Consider the following 16,684-nt stretch of genomic DNA (forward strand, 5'->3'; position numbering starts at 1 on the left):
GAGCTGGAATTCACGGTCCGCCTCTGATCCCTTGACCTCCAGCCACAGTGGGGGAAGGGAGACGGGGGCCCAAGGCGCTAACTTGCGAGGAGCAGACGGGGCTCGCGGAGGGCGAGGGACTGACCCTCCTAGGCTCTGTCACCTGGGGTCAGCGGGGCTGCAGGCGAGGACTCGCCCTGGGGGTGCACCTTCACCCGCGGAGACCACACACCGCAGTCAGGGCTGGGACAAGGGCCGCTCGGGGCCGGACACTTCAGTGGAGGACTTGGCCACCTGCCACCCAGCGTGACCCGGCGGGATCAAAGGCTTGGAGGCACGGATGATGCAACGGAGCCCTGGGCTGACAGCCCTGTTTGCTCCGGTCCTGGGCGGCAGCGACCACATGCTGGACAGCGGCCAGCGCTCGGCCAGGTGGTCAGGTCGCCCTAGCCCAGCTCACGCGCTGGCATCCCACCGTCTGGGCGCTGGGCCCACGACGGCCCCTGGGCAGGGCTGGGCCCTGCAGACTGTCCGTCGGGGGCACCCGGGCCCCCCAGCCCGGCCAGGCAGCGCTGTCCGCACGAGTCCCCCGCCTAGAGCCGGGCGATGCAGGGGGCGGGGCGGGGCATGTCTAGGAGGCGGTCCCCCACCTCGGGGAGTGGGTGTTTCCGGCATCCAGTCAGGCCTTTGAGGAAACGCCTGAGGCTCCCGCGGGCCAGAGGGCTCAGCGAGCAGCCGGGAGTTCCCGCTGGACTCCGCGGTCAGAGAGTGCGGTGCGCACGCGGCGTCCCCCGGGGAGACGCGCGGACAGACTCCCACGGTGAGGCGGGGGTCCCGGGAGGTCTGCGCGCTCGGGCCCCCGGGCCCTGGGCGGCTGAACTGGGCAGCGGGAGGGGCTGGAGGGCTGAGACCTCCCGGGGGAAGGGAGGCGTCCACCCGGCGTCTGCAGGTGGAAGGAGAGTCCCTCTGGGCGCGAGCGCGGAGCCCGACAGAGGTCCTAGACTGCTGCTCGCGGGGCGCAGTTTCAAGCCCATCACGAGTCCCGAGCCGGTGCTGACCTGTGCTGGCTGGTGCCACTCGGGGAGGACAGCTGATGACCTAGGTCTCCATCCTGTCCTGACGCTGAGGGGGTAGGGCCACAGGCTGGTCGGGGTGGGTGGGCACTTTGGGAGCCCAGGAAGTGCTTGGGGACCCAGTGAGCCTTTCAGGGGGCTGGTGAGTTTAGGGGACCCAGGGAGCCTTTCATATCTTGAGGACCCAGTGAGCCTTTCAGGGGGCTGGTGACTTTTGGGGACCCAGTGAACGTTTCATATCTTGGGGACCCAGTGAGCCACTCAGGGGGCTGGTGACTTTAGGGGAACCAGTGAGCGTTTAATATCTTGGGGACCCAGTGAGCCTTTCAGGGGGCTGGTGAGTTTAGGGGACCCAGTGAGCCTTTCATATCTTGGGGACCCAGTGAGCCTTTCAGGGGGCTGGTGAGTTTGGGGATCCAGAGAGTGTTTCACGGGGCTGGCGAGTATCTTGGGGACCCAGTGAGCCTTTCAGGGGGCTGGTGAGTTTGGGGACCTGAGCAAAGGTTTAGGAGCCTATCGCTTGTGAAGCCTGCCCACCACTCGGGGCCGGGTGAGCAGGACAGGAACGGCCATGTGCTGGGTTCGCCGGCCCTGCGTTGCTCCATCCATTCATTCACCTGAGAACTATGCCCTGGGCGCCTGTGTGCCCGTCCCACCCGCAGACGTGCGTGCGGTCACACGGGGCCTCCCCTGTGTCTCCCCGGGGCCCGCGGGGGCGGAACCTGCCCTCACCGGCAGGCGCCCCGCACTGCTCACCTGAGTGGCCCGAGGACACAGAGGGCATGGCAGGCACCTGAGGAAGTGCCCCGCTGAGCCCGCGGAAGCCATGGGGGTGTGCTCCCTGGGGTGCTGTCCGAGGCCTCAAGGCTGCCTTCGTGGCCCCGAGCATTCCTGAATCTGCACTTGGAAACCAGACAGCTGGGGCTCACAACCAAGGGAGAGAGGGTAGGTGACCCACACGTGTGTACCGGGGAGACAGGAGTGTCCTGCGAGGACAGGACTGGTGTCCCCGGGGGATGGCATTTTCCCTCCCTTCACAATGAAGCCACCAGGTTCTCAGGCCAGCGCACACAGGAGGGTGAAGGGCTTGTGACTCAGTGACCCGGATTCTGATGGAACAGACGTCCGGGGATGTGGAGACAGGAGGGCTCAGGACTGGGCAGGAGCCCTGTGTTACGGGGAGACGTGGGCAGGACACCCAGCAGGCAGGAGCCCTGTGTTATGGGGAGGTCTCCTCTGCGAGGGGAAGAGACAGACACACACCCACAGGTGTCCCCAGGGTGCTGACACAGACGCACCAGAGGGGCGCTAGGAGCCGGGGCGCACACACCCGCAGGTGCTCCCCACGGCGCTGGGCTCGGGCTTCTGACACACTGTTTAGCTGTGTGTTCTACTCGCATCTTCTTGAAGCGGATGAAAATCATGTTCAGATGAGAAAGAGACTTTTATTCTGAAGGGTTATTGTGAAGAGGAAAGGGGACTATTACAGGATAAGAGTCCTTCAGGCAGGAGCATTACCCTAGAGAGGGCATGATTACACAGAGGTAGGGCTTTGAACTGTGGTGTTGGAGAAGACTCTTGAGAGTGCCTTGGACTGCAAGGAGATCCAACCAGTCCATTCTGAAGGAGATCAGCCCTGGGTGGTCTTTGGAAGGACTGATGCTGAAGCCATGCCCTCCTCCAACTATGAAATGAGAGGGAACTATTACTATAGTAACAGTACTATTACTGAGCCCCTGGTGGCTCAGAGGTTAAAGCCTCTGCCTGCAATGCGGGTGACCTGGGTTCAACCCCTGGGTCGGGAAGATCCCATGGAGGACATGGCAACCCACTCCACTATTCTTGCCTGGAGAATCCCATGGACGGAGGAGCCTGGTGGGCTACAGTCCACGGGGTCGCAAAGAGTCAGACACAACTGAGTGACTGCACTTTCACTTTCATTACTATAGAAGGGGAACTATTACTCTATAGGGAGACTATGACAACAGAAGGGGACTCTTACTGTAGAGGGGGGACTATGACAACAGAAGGGGACTATTACTGTAGAGGGGGGACTATGACAACAGAAGGGGACTATTACTGTAGGGGGGGACTCTGACAACACAAGGGGACTATTACTGTAGAGGGGAGACTATGACAACAGAAGGGGACTATTACTGTAGAGGGGGGACTCTGACAACAGAAGGGAACTATTACTGTAGAGGGAGGACCTTAAGAATAGGAACCACCCCTGTCCATGGAGAGCAGTAAACACAAGAACGGAGGCCCAGGCATGTTTGCCATGAAAGCAACTCCTGGTGGCACGTGGACCACAGGCCCTGACGGGAGGAGCCGTGAGGGGGGGCTTCTGCCCAAGCAGGGACAGGGGCTGCAGTTGGGGCTGGGTAGGCGGAACCAGCGGGTTGCAGGCCCATGTTGTGACTGGGTCAGCCCCGATGGACGATCCCGGGTAGGAACTGGTCTGTGTGGCCGGGTCAGGGAAGTGAGGATCTGAGTCTCTACAGGGAGGAAAGCTGTTGCAGAAACTGTTTCCAGGACACAGGCGGGGCGGGGGGGGGGGGGGGGGGGGGGGGGCGGGGGGGGCGGGGCTTCTTGGACCCCCGGGTCACCTTCAACACCACGCAGAGGGCTCTGTCCCCTCTCCCTGGTGGGAAGACGAGGCACAGAGGCTCGGGAGTGATGTCAGGGGCCGCCACCCAAGTCCTGTGTCCAGGTGATTCTGTTTTAAATCGTCTCCTTGCATCACGGGATGGCCGCGCTTGGCCCCACGGTAGTAAAGACGCTAGCGTTTTCACTTCCCTGTCCCCGCCCTGTCAGGACCCCCACCCGTAACAGGAGAGAGGGGACACTCAGACCCTGGCCGGAGGCGCTCCCAGCTTCGTAGCTGCTCAGCCGGGCGCTTCATCCTGGGAGCCTATACTGTCTCGTTTCCTGCAGCAACACCCACCAGAGGACAGAGCGCCTCAGGGCGTGAAGGAGGTGCGGCCTAGTGCCTGCGCTCCAGCCCCCTAGGATGGAAGCCCCGATTCCTGCAGACCCCGCAGGCTCAACAGGGGCCCCTTAGAGGAGGGGCTGGTGCAGAGCGCGAGGGTGGGGGGCCCTCTGGAGGGGGTCGCCAGCTCCAGCAGCAGGGAGAACACACTTGAGGTGCTGGGGTCTGTCTGTTGGTCCCTGTCCCCCCTCCCTTGCTCCCCCTCAAACCCTCCCTACACCTCCCGTGTCTCTTCATGTCTCTGTCCATTTCTGTCTGTCTCTAGAGCTGTCTCCCCTCGCCAGCACCCCATCCTTTCACTTGGAGAGGAGCCCTCAGGTTCCCGTTTCTGAGCCACGCCTCCGCGCACGTCCTCTTTCAACTCCTGCAGAGCCCCGTTTCCTCCCGCAGATCTCCCGGCTCGGCCTCCGATGGGCGGGCAAGTGAGCTCGGCCGGCTCCTTCCGCGGCCTGCCCTGCGCCTCCAAGGCGAACGCGGACTGGATGTCGGCGCTGAGCTCTCGACTCTGGGACGTGCCACTGCACCAGCTCTCCATCCCAGGTGAGGCCCCGCAGGCTCGGCTCGGCGGGAAGGCGGCCTCCAGACGGTCCCAGGTGTGCGAAGCCTCAGTGCCAAACATGGAGGCACACACATGTGCAGGCACACACACGCACACTGCGCACACACGCACACTGCACACACACAGAACACTCATGCACACACACAAGGAACACACACATATGCGTGCACGCGTGGTGCACACATACATACACACCCCAGCACCTTCCCTCTGGGTCCACTTTATCCCCATTCAACCCGGAAGGCACATGAACCCCCGAGAGCCTGCCTTCAGGACACGTGCGAGCCCTGGGGAGAGGGGGCCGTGCTTTCTCGGCCACTGTCCTACTCGCGGGGACCCCCGGGAAGTTGAGCTCCCTCACCTTCGCACCCGCGCTTTCCACCAGAGCTCGGGCAGCGCCTTCTGCACTTGACCCGGAGCGCCCAAGGTTTAGGGTGTCCGCCCGGCCCCAGACGGCTCGGTAAGTGGTGCCGGGACTATTTCATTAAAATGAGGAACCTCTTGACTCCAGCCAGTTTGGTCGCAAAGTGCTGCAAAGCTCAGCCGTGGGCGGGCATCTCGACTTGGGAATGCCCGGAGGTACCCAGGTAGGCGGGCACTTCCAGGGCGACACTGCTGTTCTCAAGCCATCGGAGGGGCAGCCACCGGGGCCTGGGCGGGGAGGGTCCCCGCCGGTCAGCACCAGCCTGCTTACCTCCCAAGGTGCAAACGCGCCGTTCTCCACGCACACTCCTCCGGCAGCGACCCTGGGCACTGCCCGCTGGGCGCGCAGACGAGCAGCGGGACAAACAGGAAGTGCCGTTTCCTAGGGAAGGCAGCCTCAGACTCCTCCTCGCCCTCTCGACGGCTCTGGGGTTTGATGCCCGCCACCCCACCATCCCTCGGAGGGGCCCACACGGCCCTTCCCCGCGGATGTGGAGCAGCCAGGGAACCGCGGACCCCGTCTCCGCCTTTCCGCTGCTTCCCGGCGAGCAAGGCGTGGGGGCTCCGCAAGGAGGGGGCGTCCGGGTCTTCAGGCCGCCTCCACCCACGAGGGGCCCGCTCTCCTTACACAGAACTCCTGAGGCCCTCCTCCAGGCCTGGGCACCTCTCACCTGCTTCCGTCTTTGCAAATGTGCCTGCTCTGGACATTTCTTATAAATGCACATGGAAAACGTGTCCTCCTCTGCTCCTCTCACTGACCATCATGTGTTCACGGTCCGTCCACTATGTAGCCTATGTCAGAGCTTCACTCCTTTTCATGGTGAGTCACACACCACCGTGTGCATGGGCCACATGCTGAGAACCCACCCATCCGTCCATCCACTCATCCACCCACTCATTGTCCATCCACCCACTCATCCATCCCTCTAACCACCAACTCACCATCCATCCACCCATGCATCCAACCACCCCCCATCCGTCCCTCCCTCCATCCCTCCACCCACCCACCCACCATCCATCCATCCATCCATCCACTCTTCCATACAGCATCAAATCAAATTATACTGTGAACTTGTAAATCCTCCTTCCCATCCCTTGACCCTGAGAATAAATTTAAAAAAAAAAAAAGATGGGAGAAAGAAATAAAGCTCGTCCAGACCTATGTTCAGAGACAGAGGGAAGGATTTCTGGATGTCCCCTGGTGACTGCTAAGGTGTGAATCTGAGCACAGTCTCTGAAACAGACCACACAGATTTAAAAGGAAAAAGAACAGATGAAACCGGTGTCATAGAGAGCCTGAAAATACCATGAGTAACTTCAAAGTACTTGTAACTAGAGGGTCTGTCTGTGCTCACTCACGTCACACTCTCTGTGACCCCACGGACTGCACCCGCCAGGATCCTCTTTCCGCGCGATTCTCCAAGCAGGAATCCTGGAGTGGGCTGCCGGGCCCTCCTCCAGGGGACCTTCCTGACCCAGGGATCAAACCTGCGTCTTTTATGTCTCCTGCATTGGCGGGCGGGTTCTTTGCCAGGAGCACCACCTGGGAAACCACAAACCATGAAATCAGAAGCCATCTGAAGCCTTTCCTGTCCAAAAGCGGCACTCCTTAAAGAAACTGCCCTCCACTTGCTCCCATCTGCAGAGACCCCATTGCGAAGCAGGATTCAGTTCCGCGGTCTCGGTGGACGTGACTTTCAGGATTCCCTGTGCCCTGCGGCGCTGCCGTGCATCCCGAGGGCGGCCCGGGGGCTCAGGGGGCAGGCTCGGGGCTGACGTGTTCCCTGCCTGGTGTGCCTGCAGGGAGCCACGACACGATGACCTACTGCCTGAACAAGAAGTCGCCCATCTCCAGCCAGGAGCCGAGGCTGCTGCAGCTTCTGCGCAAAGTGCTGCCGTGCGTCACCCTGCCCGTGGTGCTCAAGTGGTCCACCACACAGGTGAGGGTCTGCAGGCACGCCCAGCCCTGGCCCAGCTCCAGCTGCTGGTGTGACCCCAGGGCGGCGTCCTCATCCCTGTTGGGGAAACAGGAATGAGAACAAACCCGCTGTACAGCTCAATTGTTCTTGAGTCGCTCAGTCGTGTCTGCCTCTTTGCAACCCCATGGACTGAAGTCTACCAGGCTCCTCCACCAGTGGGATTCTGCAGGCAAGAACACGAGTGGGTTGCCATGCCCTCCTGCAGGGGATCTTCCCGACCCAGCGAGCCTCCCAGAAAGGTAGCAAAGGACAGAGCTTTACTGTGGACCAGCATCTAAGAGCATCACAGGCTGAAGTTAGAGGCTGGGGGGGGGTTGGGGGGGTTGGGGGGGGGTCCCGCCCATTGTGCAGCTGAGGACAGCTCCTTCCTGCTCCCAGATAAGCAATAGCTGAGTTCCCACTTCCTCTGAGGTGGCTTTGTGTTTGCAGCTCGACACCCCCGCCAGGGAGGATTCCTTGGTGGCTCAGATGGTAAGGAATCCGCCTGCAATGCAGGGAACTCAGGTTTGATCCCTGGGTGGGGGAAGATCCCCTGAAGGAGGAAATGGCCGCCCACTCCAGTGTGCTGGCCTGGAGACTCCCATGGACAGAGAGCCTGGCGGGCTGCAGCCCGTGGGGTCCCAGAGAACCAGACGCAGGCACTCCCTCCCTCCCCCTGCAGCACTCCTCCCAGCGGCACAGGGTTTAGGGGGTGGGGAGAAGCCGGGTGGGCGGCAGTCACTGTGCAGGATGGAGAGGGTCGATGGCAGGGCCTGTCTGTGAGGAGGGGGCGCCGACTGGCAGCAGCCCTGTCGCTGGCACACAGGGCAGCCGGGGGTGGATGGTAGCGGGTAGAGAACCCGCCCAGGCCCAGGGGCCTCAGGAACAAGGGCCCACCTCGGAGGCAGGCGGCCCCGCCTTCCTGTACCCTGCGTGGGGGGCACTCACATTCCTGGTTTTCGGCTCCCGAGGCTGTCAAGCGCACCTCTTGCCTCGTATAATTGCACCTCTGGCCTCATGTAATTGCTACCTCCTGCAATGTGTAATTGCTTCCCCCTGGGAGGTCCCCAGTTGCTGGAATCCTGCTGGGGGACCTGAGGGGCGGAGAGCAAGGGCTGGAATGTGGGCAAGCCTCATTCCTGCTCCAGTCAGGCGCCTGCAGCTCGAACCCAGAGGGGCGGGTCCACCAGAGCCCGGGAGGCCTGTAGGGCTGGGGGCCCTCTGCTCTGAGGGTCCCTTGGTGCCGGGGTCCCTCCGTCCTGGGAGGCCTGGGGTGTGCGTGGTGGGGGGGGGGGGTCTTTCGGGGGTTGTTGAAGGTCGGCGGCGGCCGCAGCCCTTGACTTACTCCTTTTAGAGGTGGATGGCAAGTCAGCTGACAATATTCATAGTACTCTTTGCTTTTTCTTTTATTTTGCATTGGATGGGGGGGGGGGGGTCTGTGACTTTCTTTCCCTTTTTTTTATCCTTTTCTTTCTTTCTTTTTCTATTATGACTCCATGCAGAGAACACAGTACCGTTTTCTGCTACTAGCTGATGTTAATATTCATTTTTACTTTTCCTTTTACTTTGGATAGAGGGAGACGATCGCTTTCTTTCCCTTTTTATAAATCCTTAGATATTTTTCTTTTCCCATAATGACGCTGTGTAGAGAACACTGCCATTTTCTGCTACTAATTTATGTTAACATCAGTCTTTGCTTCTTTTATTTTGGATAGAGCACATCTGTTATTTTCTTTCCAACTTTTTACCCTTATTCTTTTCTTTTTCCATTATGATTCCTTGTAGAGAACAAAGTACCTTTTCTGCTACTAAGTTATGTTACGGCTTCCCTGGTGGCTCAGCTGGTAAGGAACCTGCCTGCAATGCGGGAGACCTGGGTTTGATCCCTGGGTTGGGAATAACCCCCTGGAGAAGGGAAAGGCTCCCCACTCCAGTGATCTTGCCTGGAGAATCCCATGGACAGAGGGGTCTGTGGGCCACAGTCCATGGGACTGCCAAGAGTTGGACACGACTGAGCAGCTTTCCCTTTTCATTTCCGTTGCTGTTATTTTTTTGCTTTTTCCTCTTATTCGCGCGGCAGGCAGAGCTTTCTTCCTTTCCTTCTGCCCCTTGGATCCTCCTTGCCTTCCCCAGCGCCCCTATGGGGGTGGCGGCAGACCTCTGTGGGTCCCGTGTGTCCTCACGTCCGAGGGTCCAGCTGGGGTGTCCTGGAGCCTGCTCTGGTGGACCCACTGGGGGCTTCTGCCCAAGGACTGCCAGGGAGGAGGGTGAGGCTGGACCCTGCAGGGACCCTCAAGACCACAGTCTGGGCCCGGGCTCTGTGGCTGCACGTGATCATTGACCCTGAAGACACTGTTCCCAGAAGCAGGGCCCGAGCCTGGCGGTTCCAACACTGCCGACTTCACGGTGGACGACACGGCCCTCAGCTGGGCATCCTCAGCGCAGGCCCAGCCCCCGAGGGCAGCGACGAGCCGAGGCAGGGCCACCCTGTGCCCAGCACCGGTGACCGACCCCTGTGTGCAGGTGCTGAGCGTCACTGAGCAGCTGGACGCGGGCGTGCGGTACCTGGACCTGCGGATCGCACACATGGAGGAGGGCTCCGAGAGGAACCTGCACTTCGTCCACATGGTGTACACGACGGCCCTCGTGGAGGTGGGCGCGCGGGCGGGGGCCGCCAGCCAGGGACAGCCACGTGCGGCCCAGGCAGGACAGGCTGACCTGTGAGGGGCAACACAGGCCCACCCCAGTTAGAAGACGCTGACCTCTCAGGGGGCGGACGCACACCCACTCAGACACGCCCACCCCAGTTAGAAGACGCTGACCTCTCAGGGGGCGGACGCACAGCCACTCAGACACGCCCACCCCAGTTAGAAGACGCTGACCTCTCAGGGGGCGGACGCACACCCACTCAGACACGCCCACCCCAGTTAGAAGACGCTGACCTCTCAGGGGGCGGACGCACACCCACTCAGACACGCCCACCCCAGTTAGAAGACGCTGACCTCTCAGGGGGCGGACGCACACCCACTCAGACACGCCCACCCCAGTTAGAAGACGCTGACCTCTCAGGGGGCGGACGCACACCCACTCAGACACGCCCACCCCAGTTAGAAGACGCTGACCTCTCAGGGGGCGGACGCACACCCACTCAGACACGCCCACCCCAGTTAGAAGACGCTGACCTCTCAGGGGGTGGACGCACACCCACTCAGACACGTCCACCCCAGTTAGAAGACGCTGACCTCTCAGGGGACAGGCACACGTCCACTCAGACGGACCCACGTCCCTGCCAGTGAACAGAGACAGACCCCTGACAGGACACACAGGTCCACCCGTTAGAAGAGAGGGGCAGACACATGGCCACTCAGACAGACACACGTCCACCCCAGTAAGAAGACACTGACCCCTAATGGGATGGACACACGTCCACTCAGACACACGTCCACCCCAGTCAGAAGACGCTGACCCCTAAGGGGGCGGATAGACACCCACTCACACAGAAACACACCCACCCCGGTTAGAAGACACTAACCCCTAAGGGGACAGGCACACATCCACTTAGACGGACCCACGTCCCCTCCAGTCAATAGAGGTGAACCCGACAGGATAGACACACGTCCACCCGTTAGAAGACGCCAAACTCTAAGGGGGCAGACACACAGCCCCTCAGACAGACACACGTCCACCTCAGTTAGAAGACGCTTACCCCTAAGGGGACGGACACACGTCCACTCAGATGGACCCACGTCCCCTCCAATCAAGAGAGGCTGACCCCTAGCAGGATGGATACATGTCCACCCCAGTTAGAAGATGCTGACTCCTAAGGTAAGGGGATGGACACACACCCACTCCAGGCAGGAGAGGGCTGACCTCTGGCATCAGTCACTCAGAATCCCCAACCAGCATGCGTTTCTGAACTCACACCTGCAGCCCTGGCCTCTGGGGCGTCTCCCGCAGTTTGGCTGAACCGGGTCCTCAGCGTGTCTTCCTGTGTCCAGTCCATCCTCTCGGCCGCCAAGTCACTGCACGGCTTCCTCTGGCCGCGGCCCCTGTGCCCCCACCATAGATGCCAGCGACCCTCGGGGTCTGGGGGCGCCGTCCCTGGGCCTCGGTGTGCGCGCCCCCTGCTGGCCTCGCACGCCCCCTGCTGGCCTCGCACGCGCCCTGCAGTGCACACTCCACACAAGTCTATGAGCACTGCTCCCTGCTGCTGTGCGTGCACACACACGCACATCTGTGCACACACAGGCCTGACCACACGCACACGCGTGTGTGCACTGTACCTACAGGAGCGTGTACACACCCACGGCTCCCCGCTGCCACTCGGGAGAGGCTGGGTCCCTTGGGAGCAGGCGCCTTGCTCTGTGTCTTTCTGTGTCAGGACCCCCTGACCCGTCTGTGGAGTGGTCGTGCTGGGGGACGCCCCCACCCACGCCCCTTCGTCTCTCACACAAGGCCCTTCTCGCCACCCCCGCCCAGGACACGCTCACGGAGATCTCCGAGTGGCTGGAGGGCCACCCCCGGGAGGTGGTCATCCTGGCGTGCAGGAACTTCGAGGGCATGACGGAGGGCCTGCACGAGTACCTGGTGGGCTGCATCAAGAACATCTTCGGGGACATGCTGTGTCCCCGCGGGGTGAGCGGGGCTGCCCGCTCTCGGCGGCAGGGGTGGGGGGAGCGCCAGGCTCCACTGTAATCACGGACCATCCGCTCGGCACATGAGGCTGATTCAGGCGCCAGGTGACGCCGCTCACGGAAGCGCAGTAATCCACCCACCACCGTCTCCACTCACACCCCAGTAACCAGCCCATGACTGGTCACAGGCACCCCCAGTAATCCACCCTGCCCAGTCTCCACTCAGACACCCCCAAAATCCATCAATCACTCCTCAAGATGCCCCAGTCACCCACCTGCCATTTCCTATCAGAAACCCCATTAATCCACCCACCTCTATCTCCACTCAGGGACCGCCATAATCTGCCCATCACTGCTCAAGACACCCAAGTAATCTACCCACCAGAGTCTCCACTCAAACACCCCCAAAATCTACAAGTCACTGCTCAAGACACCCCAATAACCCACCCATCACCGTCTCCACTCAGACACCCCAGTGACCTACCCACCAGTGTCTCTACTGAGACACGTCAATAACCCACCCACGACTCTCTTCTCACAGAGAACCCGATAACCAGCCCGTCACTGCTCACAGACACCCCAGTAACCCACACATCACTGTGGCTTCTGGGACACCCCCAATAACTGGCACAGCGTGTCAAGGCACCGCAGTAGCCCCTGTGCACACGTCTCACAGGCACCCGGCTGATCCCCGCCCCCCCCCAGGAGGTGCCGACTCTGCGCCAGCTGTGGTCACGGGGCCAGCAGGTCATCCTGTCGTACGAGGACGAGGCGACCGTGAGCCGGCACGTGGAGCTGTGGCCCGGGATCCCCTACTGGTGGGGGAACAAGGTGAAGCCCCAGGACCTCGTCCACTACCTGGAGCGCATGAAGAGCTGCGGCCGCCCCGGTGAGTGCCGCCTCGCACCAGGACACCTGGTCACACGCGTGTCTGAGGGCATCGGGCTGGCTTTGCGTTCAAGCAGAGAAACGGAACGTGACGTGTTAGGGGACGTTACTGTGTCCACCACAGGGGGTCAGGATGTGGACATCCGTGCGCAAGTTATTGTGTCCGCGACACAGGGTCAGGACGTGGACATCTTTGGGGTCGCCGTCCAGCCAGCCTGCCCTCTCTAACAGGAGAAACTCATGAGTCAACACCCCTGTGAGCCCCTGCTGTCTGAACTTTGGTCTCTGTCGGACATCTGAAGCTCTGACTGCTGCGGAGGCCAGAGTCTGGATGGGGTGACCGCATGGGCGGGTGACCCCATGGGTTAGTGGTCACATGGGCGGGTGACCGCCTGGGCGGGTGACCGCCTGGGCGGGTGACCGCCTGGGCGGGTGACCGCATGGGCGGGTGACCGCATGGGTTAGTGGTCACATGGGCGGGTGACCGCATGGGTTAGTGGTCGCATGGGTAGGTGGCCGCATGGGTTAGTGGTCGCCTGGGCGGGTGACCACATGGGTTAGTGGTCGCCTGGGCGGGTGACCACATGGGTTAGTGGTCACATGGGCACGTGACCGCCTGGGCGGGTGACCGCCTGGGTTAGTGGTCACATGGGTGGGTGGCCGCATGGGTTAGTGGTCGCCTGGGCGGGTGACCACATGGACGGGTGACCGAGTTGGTGGGTGACTGTGTGGGGGGTGACCGGTCTGAGTTGCTGACCACATGGGTGGATGACTGTGTGAGTGGGTAATCATGTGGACAGGTGACCGCATGACCTCGCAGGTTAGGGACTCCATGGGTGGGTGAACACGTGGCTTGGTGGCCAGGTGGCCTAGAGACCCGTGGGCTGCTGACCCCATGGGCGGGTGACCGAGTGGGTGGGTAACTGTGTGGGTGGGTGGCCGACCTGAGTTGCTGACCACATGGGTGGGTGACTGCGTGAGTTGCTGACCCCGTGGGCGGGCGACCGTGTGAGTCGGTGACCACACGGGGTGGCTGGCCACGTGACCCCGTGGGTCGGTGACCGCACACGAGGGCGGCTGGAGCCGGCGCCATGAGCAGCAGCCCCTCTCTCGTCCCAGGCGGGCTGTTCGTGGCCGGCATCAACCTCACGGAGAACCTGGAGTTCATCCTCGCCCACCCGGCCTGGTCGCTGCAGAAGCTGACCCTCTCGGGACTCCCCTACCTGTGCGCGTGGGTGCGGGCCCAGTGCCCGGGGTCGGCCGCCGGCTGCACCAACATCGTCGCGGGCGACTTCATCGGGGCCAGCGGGTTTGTCAGCGACGTCATTGGGCTGAACCGGAAGCTGCTTCGGGGCTGACGGGCGGAGCCGGGCATCCCGGGGGCTGCGCCTCGGGCACGTCCTGTGACGTCACAGGGCTGAACCGGAAGCCGCCTGGGGCTGACGGACAGCACGTGGGCGGAGCCGGGCATCCCGGGGGCTGCGCCTCGGGCACGTCCTGTGACGTCACAGGGCTGAACCGGAAGCCGCCTGGGGCTGACAGACGGCGCGCTGAGGAGCTGGGCATCGCCGAGGCTGTTGTCAGTCCTGTCCTGCGGGGCTGGCAGTCCATCCATCCATCCACGGAATGTGGGTGGCTGCAGAGGTGGGGCCGGGTGGCAGGGTCCGTGCACTCCTCGGTCCTCCGTGTCTCTCAGCGGATGTAGGGTGTGAGGTGATGATTAAAGGCGACTCGTGATTAGTACAATCGCATCTTCCAAGGAGACTCCTGGGTCTGTCTGTGGATTCCCCATGGGAGAGGCTGGGGAACCCCCTCCCCCTGGGCGCTGAGAGCGGCCGACACAACCCCCAGCTGGGTCGAGGGGGTGGGGGGCAGTATGACACACTGTCCGTAGGGGGCACTGAGCGCATAGCGATCCCACTGAGAAATCCCTTTTATTAGATGAGGGGCTGCCCTGGTGGCTCACCTAAGAAGGCCTTCCTATCTCTCCCTGCTATTCTTTGGAACTCTGCATTCAGGTGGCTGTATCTTTCCATGTCTCCTTTGCCTGTCTCTTCTCAGCAATTTGTAAGGCCTCCTCGGACAACCAGTTTGCCTTTTTGCATTTATTTTTCTTGTGGGTGCTTCTGATCACCACCTCCTGTGCAGTGTTAGGAACCTGGGGCCATAGGTCGAGTACTCTGTGTGCACAATCTACCCCTTGAATCTATTTGTCACTTCCACTGTATAATCACAAGGGATTTGAATAAAGCAAAGAAACAGGAAAACAATAGAATGGGAAAGACTGGAGATCTCTTCAAGAAAATTGGAGATACCAAGGGACTATTTCATACAAAGACGGGCACAATAAAGGACAGAAATGGTATGGGCCTAACTAAAGCAGAAGATACTAAGGAGAGGTAGCAAGGATACACAGAAGAACTGTTAAAAAAAAAAAAAAAAAGGTCTTAATAACCTGGATAACCACAAGAGTGTGATCACTCACCTAGAGCCAAACATCCTGGAGTGCAAAGTGGGCCTTAGGAAGCAACAGTACAAACAGTGGAGGTGATGGAATTCCAGCTGAGCTGTTTCAAATCCTAAAAGATGGTGCTGTGAAAGTGCTTCACTCAACATGCCAGCAACTTTGGAAACCTTGGCAGTGACCACAGGACTGGAAAAGGTCAGTTTTCATTTCAATCCCAAAGAAGGGCAATGTCAAAGAATGTTCAAATTACCACACAACTGCATTCATTTCACATGCTAGCAAGGTAATGCTCTAAATCCTTAAAGCTAGGCTTCAACGGTATGTGAACCGAGAACTTCAGATGTATAAGCCTGGTTTAGAAAAGGCAGAGGAACCAGAGATCAAACTGCCAACATCTGTTGGCTCACAGATCCAGTAAAACATCTGCTTCATTGACTACACAAAAGCCTTTGCCTGTGTGGATCACAACAGACTGTGGAGAATTCTTCAAGAGATGGGAATACCAGACTAACTTACCTGCTCCTGAGAAGGCTGTATGCAGGTCAAGAAGCAAGTTAGAACTGGACATGGAACAACCGACTGGTTCAAAATTGGGAAAGGAGTATGTCAAGGCTGTACACTGCCACCCTGCTTATTTAACTTATATGCAGAGTACATCATAGATGGGCTGGAAGAAGCACAAGCTGGAATCAAGATTGCTGGGAGAAACGGCAACAATACATGCAGATAACACCACCCTAATGGCAGAAAGTGAAGAGGAACTAAAGAGCCTCTTGATGAGGGTGAAAGAGAGAAGTGAAAAAGCTGGCTTGATACTCAGCATTCAAAAAACTAAGATCATGTATCAGGTCCCATCACTTCAAGGCAAAAAGATGAAGAAACAATGGAAACAGTGACAGACTATTTTCCTGGGCTCCAAAATCACTGTGGATGGTGACTGCAGCCACGAAATTAAAAGATGCTTGCTCCTTGGAAGAAAAGCTGTGACAAACCTAGATAGAGTGCTAAAGAGCAGAGACATCACTTTGCCGACAGCGGTCTATAAGCAAAGCGATGGCTTCTCTGGAAGTCACGCACAGATGTGAGAATGGAACCATAAGGCAGGCTGAGCGCTGAAGAATTGATGGTTTCCAACTGTGAGCCTGGAAAACACTCTTGAGAATCCCTTGAACAGCAAGGAGATCAAAGCAGTCAATCCCAAAGGACATCAACCCTGATTATTCATTGGAAAGACTGATGCTAAAACTCCAATATTTTGGCCTCCTGATGGAAAGAGCCAACTCTTTGGGAAAGACTCCAGTGCTGGGAAAGACTGAGGGCAGCAGGAGAAGGGGGCAGCTGAGGATGAGAAGGTTGGATGGCATCACCACCCCGTGCATTGGAAGCACAGAATGTGAACCGCTGGACCCCCAGGGAAGTCCCATTTTGTGACCAGACAACTGAGAGGTTGCTAGCAGCTTTCATGATAATCCTGGAAGTATCCTTGAAAGTCCAAGGCTGATGGAGCACAGTGCACGGCTACTGGGTCGGAAAAGAAACCAGGGCTTCCCCGACAGCTCGGCAAATCCATCTGCCTATGCAGGAGACGTGAGGTCTCTCCCTGATCCAGGAAGTTTCCCACATGCTGTGCAGCAGCCCACCCTATGCCCCACAGCTGCTGAGCCCCGTCCTGCAGAACCTGCAGTCTCAGCTGCTGAGCCCTGTCCTGCAG

General features: G+C 59.7%; 1 protein-coding gene and 2 long non-coding RNA genes across 4 annotated transcripts; 1 reads left to right on the top strand and 2 right to left on the bottom strand.

Moving 5' to 3' along the window:
- The first annotated feature begins 367 nt into the window (after nt 1-367).
- On the top strand, nt 368-14,265 carry PLCXD1 (phosphatidylinositol specific phospholipase C X domain containing 1). 2 transcript variants are annotated; one of them, XM_069573611.1, is made up of 7 exons: nt 368-799; nt 4,435-4,584; nt 6,830-6,966; nt 9,508-9,636; nt 11,464-11,619; nt 12,324-12,507; nt 13,626-14,265. In XM_069573611.1, exons 1-7 carry the CDS (start codon nt 586-588, stop codon nt 13,862-13,864), a joined length of 1,209 nt encoding a protein of 402 aa, XP_069429712.1. In that variant the 5' UTR covers nt 368-585; the 3' UTR covers nt 13,865-14,265. The 2 variants fall into 2 exon arrangements, with proteins under 2 accessions (XP_069429712.1, XP_069429714.1); XM_069573613.1 differs by having other exon boundaries at nt 433-799; nt 4,310-4,584.
- On the bottom strand, nt 6,170-6,464 carry LOC138431497 (uncharacterized). The gene is made up of 2 exons (XR_011253710.1): nt 6,386-6,464; nt 6,170-6,260 (listed from the first exon to the last, which is right to left on the bottom strand). It is a non-coding gene; the product is annotated as an uncharacterized lncRNA (long non-coding RNA).
- Nucleotides 8,659-13,521, bottom strand: LOC138929852 (uncharacterized). Its single transcript, XR_011446063.1, has 2 exons — nt 10,909-13,521; nt 8,659-9,702 (listed from the first exon to the last, which is right to left on the bottom strand). It is a non-coding gene; the product is annotated as an uncharacterized lncRNA (long non-coding RNA).
- Nucleotides 14,266-16,684: the final 2,419 nt, after the last annotated feature.

Source organism: Ovis canadensis, chromosome Y (genome assembly GCF_042477335.2).
Source record: "Ovis canadensis isolate MfBH-ARS-UI-01 breed Bighorn chromosome Y, ARS-UI_OviCan_v2, whole genome shotgun sequence".
Taxonomy (NCBI): Eukaryota; Metazoa; Chordata; class Mammalia; order Artiodactyla; family Bovidae; genus Ovis; species Ovis canadensis.

Excerpts from the sequence above, each read along its gene's own strand:
- PLCXD1 (XM_069573611.1), top strand. The coding sequence starts at position 586 with ATGCAGGGGGCGGGGCGGGGCATGTCTAGGAGGCGGTCCCCCACCTCG. Across the intron at positions 6,967-9,507 it reads TCAAGTGGTCCACCACACAG|GTGCTGAGCGTCACTGAGCA; the intron begins GTGAGGGTCTGC and ends CCCTGTGTGCAG. Across the intron at positions 11,620-12,323 it reads ACATGCTGTGTCCCCGCGGG|GAGGTGCCGACTCTGCGCCA; the intron begins GTGAGCGGGGCT and ends GCCCCCCCCCAG.